This window comes from Eptatretus burgeri, chromosome 11 (genome assembly GCF_056783735.1).
Source record: "Eptatretus burgeri isolate ZD-2024b chromosome 11, Ebu_testis_v1, whole genome shotgun sequence".
NCBI lineage: Eukaryota > Metazoa > Chordata > Myxini > Myxiniformes > Myxinidae > Eptatretus > Eptatretus burgeri.
The window spans coordinates 20,001-27,668 of record NC_140971.1 but is presented as its reverse complement, the minus strand read 5'-3'; the positions used below and the strand labels follow the sequence as shown (position 1 = coordinate 27,668).

The following is a 7,668-nucleotide window of genomic DNA, read 5'->3' as shown; positions in this document are numbered from 1 at the left end:
GGCAAAGGCAGCAGGCAAACACAGCCCGCAGAAGAAGGCCGCTGCAGGCAAACACAGCCGGCAGACGAACTGGCCGGCACAGGCCTGGAAGAAAAACAGCCAGCAGATGAACTGGCCGGCACAGGCCTTGCAGCACACAGCTGCCGATGAAGTTGGCCGGCCTCCGCCTTGAAGCAAAACACGGCCAGCCGATGAAGTTGGCCAGCCTTTGCCGTTCAATGGAGGTTGGTGGAGGGAGTGCGGTGGTGCTGGCCACTTGGAAGGCGGGCTCGGACCTACCTACCTGTCTCCCTCCCAACCTATCGCCTTTGCCTGTCACTGTACATACCCACTCCCTTAATTTGTCAAACCCCAATTTAGACCCAACTTATTTTTTTGTTGTTTTTATTTTTACTTCCCCACTATAAATCGTCCCCTAACCCCCTTTATCGTCCTTGTTCGGCTAACCTATTCTGTCACCTAGCCTACTCCCAACCCCTACGTTCCCTTCCCGGAGGGGAATAAGGGAGAGCTAACGTCCTGTGCTGAGGCCCAACGAAGCCTCAGAATGGCCTCCCCAGAGTTCGGCGATCTATAACCAAAGTGGGTCCAGCGGCCCACAATGACAGCGAGGGGATGGATGGTGCGGAGGGGTACATCTCCTAATCTACCCAAACCATTTAACTGTTAAAGTACCCCGGGGCTTTCAACAAGCGCCTCTCGCTTAAACTATTGGTTCTAACAACCCAGATTCCCGTCGCCTGTGTTGGTGTCCTCACAATTTCGGGCCTCGCCCCCCCCCCAAATTTTCTCTCCGTGCCCTCACACGGTCTCCTGGCTGGGACACGTGGCACCCTTTGGCAGGCACGACCCTCTGCCGAATCTCCCGCTATGGCACCCCCGGGCACTACACTGCCTCCGAGCCTACCAGCTCCCTAACACCGGGGAGTGCCCCCCATGGCACCTCCCCTGAAACGCACACGTGGCAGGCCGGCTTCCCGGGCCCCTTTCCGAGGGTCACCCGTGCCCACAACACTGCCCACGCGGCTAATGGCGCCCCGGGCCCCCGCACCAAGCAGGCGCACCCGTGCCCACTACGCTATCCCGGCCCCCCATGGGCCCTTGGCCTACCACGGCCGACTAGCCTGGTGCCCGGGGTACCCACTCAGCGATACTCACCTTTTGCAGCCACGCTCCCAAGCCCGTCAACAGGGCTCCTGCACCCCTCCAAATGGGTCTCGAGCCTACTTTCCCACCAACAACAAAACGACCTCCATTTTTCAATTTGACTAACCCAGCTAACTCAATTTACTCTGACCCCGGGGTCCCTTGGGCGGGAGTCACTCCTCCCCCCAATCACTCATCGCACCATGCATTCCCCATTCGCTCCACTCACACAGACCCGCTGGCCTCACTCACTCACCAAGTACTCACCTCACAACTCACCAACTCTTCAACACACACACCGCTGAACTTGCCATCCTTCTATCTGCATCCCCTAACTAACTCGTGCTCCCACGTCGTCCCTTAAACTATAGCACGTTCCATTTAACACTACGTAGCTAAGCTACGTCCCCTCTACACATTCATAAGTCTGCCCATGTCCTCAAATAAATCATTTTATTTCCCAACCTAAAGCTCACTAAATCCCTCTACCTAATCCATTCCACAGAGTCCATGAGGACTTACCCCTGCCCCATGGAGTCGGTCTAGCTAAGCTAACCCTTCCCCCTAACTAGTTTCCATCCTGTGCCCCTGGTCAAGGGGGTCTTCCACCCCTTGCCCAGGAATCCTGTGCACCAGAAAGTGAGGCTTTTTTTTTTTTTTTTTTTTTTTTTTTTTTTTTTTTTACATGCGCAGCACCAGCACGGCAACTCGCGCACTTTGCACCTGCCCGTGACGTCATGCAGCTGCACGTGTACCTCGTCCCTCCTTGGACGGTACCATCCGGCAGGGATACCCCTCCTGCCGGATTCCAACCCCGCGTGCAGCCATGACGTCACCGTGCGCATAAAAAAAAAACACAAGCCCCACGTCTCGAGGGGTTCCCCACGCGAACACATGTGCTTTTCCCGTTGGAGCGTAACACACACGCCCGCGTGGAGAACCCGTCCGGTCCAAATCCGTAATCCTGCCTAAACTTAGTCCGTCCGCGGGATCGGCAAATCCACCGCGTGCGTTTCCGGACCGGGACTTCACTCTCGCAAGCGAGCACGTGGTGGTCTCGTGCGTTGCACAGCACGGACCGCGTGCTCACTGCTGGGTGAACCCGGCACGGTCCCCGAAACAGCTACAGCCGCTACTCGGCTTTCTTTCCTCACATGTCGCCGTCGTCGCCATTCGACCCACGCACACCTGCGTGTCACGACGCTCACACTCCACACCATTACATTCACACCGGGAGACGCGGCTGCGTGCTCCCGCATGCCAACCGACATCTCCCTCACATACCACTCTCTCACACACACGGTCTCCCTTGCACAAACCATACCACTCACACGTGGTGCTCCATTCACTTGCGCGGGGGCACTCACCCGCGGTGCCTCACTCACACTCCGTGCCTCATCCACACACGCGGGGGCACTCAACCGCGGTGCCTCATCCACACACGGCGTGCTGGGAAGCACGCACTCCGGCACCATCGCCACCACACCACTCACACACGGGGTCGCTTCCACACACGGGGACGCACTCACGCCTTGCACCACACACACAGGGACAACCACACTGGGGATTCGTGTCCCCACAAGGGTCTCCGGGGCCTCTATACCCCCCAAGCTCTCCGTGCACCTGTTCACAGCACCCGTCCTCTCAACCTCGCAAAGCACGACCGAACTCACCTGGTCGTGACTCGCCTCAAGGGGGCAGACTCCCTCCCCTCGTTCCTGGAGGAGGCCATCCAGGTGCTCGCACTGGGTCCCTTCACGCTCCGCGAGCTCAACCTCACTATCCTCCACTACCTCCGTGTGTGTGTGTGCGTCACTTACCCCGTCTTCATTGTGTAGTCTTTCCTCTATTTTTTCTATCTCCCGTGTCTCTATACATTTATGAGTTTCTGTTGTCGTCACCTCGTGTCTCGTCTCACACGTTTTAGTCTCCCCATTTAATTTTTCCCTTTTGGTCACCGTCGATTCTTCTGTCACGACCCTCGCCCAACACGCCCCCCGAATTATTTTTTTACCCGCCTCCACCGCGGGCCTGTCAGCCGTTGCACCCCCTTCCAGCTCGTTTGCTCCCACACGTGGGGTCGCCATTCCCAGCTCCCTGGTCACGGCCTTCATGCCCGCCTGCAGGCATCAGCCCATGTTCTGCGTCTCACCCCGCAGCTCTTTCATTTCTTCCCTCATTTGCTGTGTATTCGCATCCATCGTCGTTTTCACTTCATTTGTATTTGTATCCATCTTTTCGTTCATTTGTTGTGTATTCGCATCCATCTTTTGTGTATTCGCATCCATCCTCGCTGTCATTGCCGCCAGCATGGCGAATAGCTGGGCCATGTCGGGTGTGCTTGGGTGAGCTGTTTCGGCAGGGGTTGGGGAAGGGTTTTGGTGGAGAGGGGGAGGGGAGGTGTCATACACCGCGGCCGCTGCCGCACCCATTTCGGGCTCTGGGTTCAGTTGGGCGAGTTCGTTTTCCTGTACAACCAACATTTCCTGCACGGGGATTTCATCCTGAGCCATGGATCCTACACATTCTACATCCATTTCTAATACCCCCGGCTCCCGCTCGCCTTGAGACGCCACCTTGCTTCTCTTAAAGGGTTAATTTGAATCGCTCGTAATTTGGAGGGAATCGGGGGTCGCTTCTCTCACCCCTGGACCGATTCCCGTGAATTTAGCCGGAGACAGGAGAGCCCGTTTTCCCGTTCTCCGTTACCAGTGCCGCGAGGAGGGCGATGGATTTGTATCGCACGACCTGACACCAGTGTTACGGATTCGCGCCCGCCGGCGTGCTGACGGCCACGTAACTCGAATCGCGGCACGTCGCCCACCGGACGGACAATCCAGTCGTGACCCTCTCGGACTAACGCCGGGAACCAGTCACGGGTGGACCTTTCGGTCTCACCGCGATCGAGCCAATCAGCCCCCGCGTGGGATAGGGTTGCTCGCCAAATTCGACCTACCTAAGTACCCACACGGAGGGTAGACCGGGCGATCGCACCTCGCCGCAGGTCGACTTCGGACACGGGCCACTTAAGCGACCCGTTCCGTACTATCGGGATAACCGAGCGGTGTTATCGTCGGCCTCGACGGTTCGATTAATTATCGGGCGTATTCAGCCCACTACCAACCCTTTACGTGAAGTAAGATAGGGATTCAATAGAGGAAAAGACGAAGCGAAGCGGGAGAACAGTTCAATAATAAAGCACATTTATTCGCGATGAACGGAAAGCACACATATACAATTCCACCAAAAGCACATAGAAAAAGAAGAGAAACACAATTCAATTTTACACAAAAAGCAAATGTAAAAGCAAAGACACAATGCAGAGCTATCCGACTACCGAGCACACGGCAACACTTATACAATTCTACTTCACAGACGGCGCCGACAACACATATTCCCAAAGCAAAAGAAAAAGAACACCCTCAAGGATGAGGCGGGCCTGAGGCCGAGACCGGGTCGGGCCTACCCGTCTGATGATGAGACGCGGAGCGGCGATGGTGCCTCAACTCCGCGGGCCTCGCGGACAGTGTCTGGTAGGGGGTGGGAAAAGGGGCCCCCTTGGTCGCACTATCTCAGCGCGGGGGGAAACAGGAGGGGGTTGCTGATGCTCGGGGGAAAGGAGGATTTTTACTCTGTCTCGAGTCCCGCGACGAGCGTCTCCACCTCGACCAGGTCGCGCCGTCGGCCTCCCTGGTGTGCAGCTCCCGGCACGACGCGAGCACCCCCTTGTCTGCCTTCGCCGCCTCTCCACAGCTTCGTCCTCTTCGCTCCGACTCCAACGCACACGACGACGACGACGACCAACAACCACCGACCAACGACGACCCTTTTCTGACGAACGCAGCCGCCTATATAAGCCCCGTGGCTTCGCCTTTGACCCCCTGCCTTCGACCTTTCACCTCGCTCCCCATTGGCCCGAGAAAAAGTGGGCGTGAATGCATTTTGATCCATGAATTTGCATATAGCGACCGCCCTCCAACGCCCTGGAGGCGGGGCCAAATCGCCCCTCGCTCACCGATTGGACGGAACAAAAGTGGGCGTGTGTCGTTTTTGATCCGTTTTTGGAGCGGAAAATCCGTGGTTTTGTACACGCTGTTCGGCGCGCGCCCTGCACGAGTCCAATACCGGTACCCACAAGCGGCGCAAGAACGGTGGCGATGCGACGGTTGCGAGGTGTGACGGGAAAGGTCGTGGCTGTTGTGGTGAAGCGGCGTTGTGGTGGGTGGTTGATGTTGTGATGACTGTTGAGACGCGGTTGGCGGTGGTAACAATGGCGGTTGGTCCAAAATAAAGATAGTAAAAGAAAAACGGCTATCCTGAAGAGTCGCAGCACGCGTAAATGACATATATTCCCACTAGACAACGGGTTTGGGCCTAACTACACATATACTTACCGAGATATCTCACCTAAGGGACCTGAATGGTGGTTTGCGAATTTGGTAACCACAACAATATATATATATATATATATATATATATATATATATATATATATATATATATATATATATATATATATATATATAGATATATATATATATATATATACATATACATGCATACATATATATATATATACATATACATGCATACATATATATATATATATATATATATATATATATATATATATATATATATACATACACATACATATACAGGGTGTCCCAAAAGTCACCGAGGGATTTAGAAATAAAATAACATTTAAGATTATTTTTACATCAAAAGAAAATTTACAAAATGGAGATAAATTTGCTTTATTTATGAAAAATGATGCAACTTTATGTCCTCCATTTTTGGCTTCACAGAGACAGACTCTTTCGACAGCATTTTCCATAACAGCAGACAATAACTCTGGCTGCAGCCCTCAAATTGACACAGATGTTGTCCTTGAGCTGCTGAATTGTATGGGGCTTATTGATGCATACACGCTCCTTTAGGTCACCCCAAAGAAAATAATCGAGAGGCGTCAAATCAGGAGAACGTGATGGCCAAGAAATTTCTGAATTTCGCGAAATTATTTGGTGTCCAAAAATTTGCCTTAGAAGCTCCACCGTGGCTTGTGCCGTGTGGGCAGTGGCTCCATCTTGTTGAAACCACATCTCAGGTTTATCCTTCACTACAGGATGCACAAAATTCTCGAGCATGGCTCGATACCGCTCACAAATGACCATCGTTGCACTGCCATCCTCATTTTCAAAAAAATAAGTGCCGATAATCCTTTCTGACGTTACACCACACCAGACAGTGCATTTTAGAGGATGCAACTTACATTGATGAATAGCCCGAGGATTCTCTAATCCCCAGAACCTGCAGTTCTGCTTATTCACAAAACCGTTCAAATGGAAATGAGCTTCATCACTCATAATAATCAGTTCATGAACAAATTTGTTTTCTTCAATGACCAACCTCTGAATTTGAACTGAGTAATTTAAGCGTTGTCGATGATCAGTCGGTTTCAACTTTGCAGCAATTGCACTTTGTATGGATACAGGTGCAAATCGTTTCTTCGAATGCGATACAGTGACATCCGAGACATCCCCAACTGGTCATAACGTCTACGGATCGATGTTCCTGGTTCTTCTTGAACACTGTCCAGTCCACGGTCACGATCAATCTGCAAATGGACTGAATGTGGTCTTCCAGATCGTGGCAAGTCACTTACTGACCCATATTGCTGAAAACGTTGAATCAATTGACGAATCATGAAATCTGAAGTCAGTATGCTCTTTGGGTGAGAATAATTGATCGATGAAATTTAAAATAAAATTCCACGATTTTGGTTCTTTGTTCAGTTGTGAATTTTTCCACGGGTGATTTCCAAATGTTAATCTAAATTCTGAAAAGAAAACAAAAACAAATTATAAAAAAAAACAGAAATGATATTTAATTTCTAAATCCCCAGGTGACTTTTGGGACACCCTGTACATTACATTACATATATATATATATATATATATATATATATATATATATATATATATATATATATATATATATATATATATATATATATACACACACACACTATATTAGATACTCTCATACCTGTGCGTAGTGAATTATTGGAAGCTTACCATGCTGCAAAGAATGCTGGGTGCTGGAGCTGTATGCTGGAGGGTGTGACGTGGAATATGGAGTGAAGCCAGGACTCTGTGGTGTGTAAGGACTCGGTGCTGGACTCGTCTGCTGAGGCAGATACCGAGCAGATCCAGAAACTCCCAAGTATCTGGGTAAGATTAAACAGAACAAAAAAAAAAAAAAAAAATAGTAGGTTTGAATATAATATTTTTCATCAATGTGTCAGAATAAACAGAATCCAGATGGTGGTTAGGAAAAGCAAATAAAGTGGGTTTTTTTGTTTATTTTAACTCTGATTTCATGTAGGTTGAAATTAAATTATATAGATTCCATGAAGTCATATGTAGTTATAGTTGCTTGAGGAAACCCAATTTAAGCCCAACTTTGTTTTGAAAATTAAGACGAAGAGGAAGAGCTGAACATGACGTGCATTTCCAAATC

The 7,668-nt window shown here is 50.6% G+C and overlaps 1 protein-coding gene across 1 annotated transcript in view; it reads right to left on the bottom strand.

Moving 5' to 3' along the window:
• Window positions 1–806: 806 nt before the first annotated feature.
• Window positions 807–7,668, bottom strand: part of LOC147016250 (uncharacterized) — an 8,485-nt gene continuing 1,623 nt past the window's right edge. The window contains exons 1-2 of the mRNA XM_085844818.1: window positions 7,224–7,668; window positions 807–3,496 (exon numbers count right to left, since the gene is read on the bottom strand). The exon at window positions 7,224–7,668 is cut by the window's right edge and continues 1,623 nt beyond it. Coding sequence (XP_085700944.1) covers window positions 2,175–3,260 — 1,086 coding nt within the window. The 5' untranslated portion in view covers window positions 3,261–3,496; window positions 7,224–7,668 and the 3' untranslated portion in view covers window positions 807–2,174. The remainder of the gene's footprint in view (window positions 3,497–7,223) is intronic.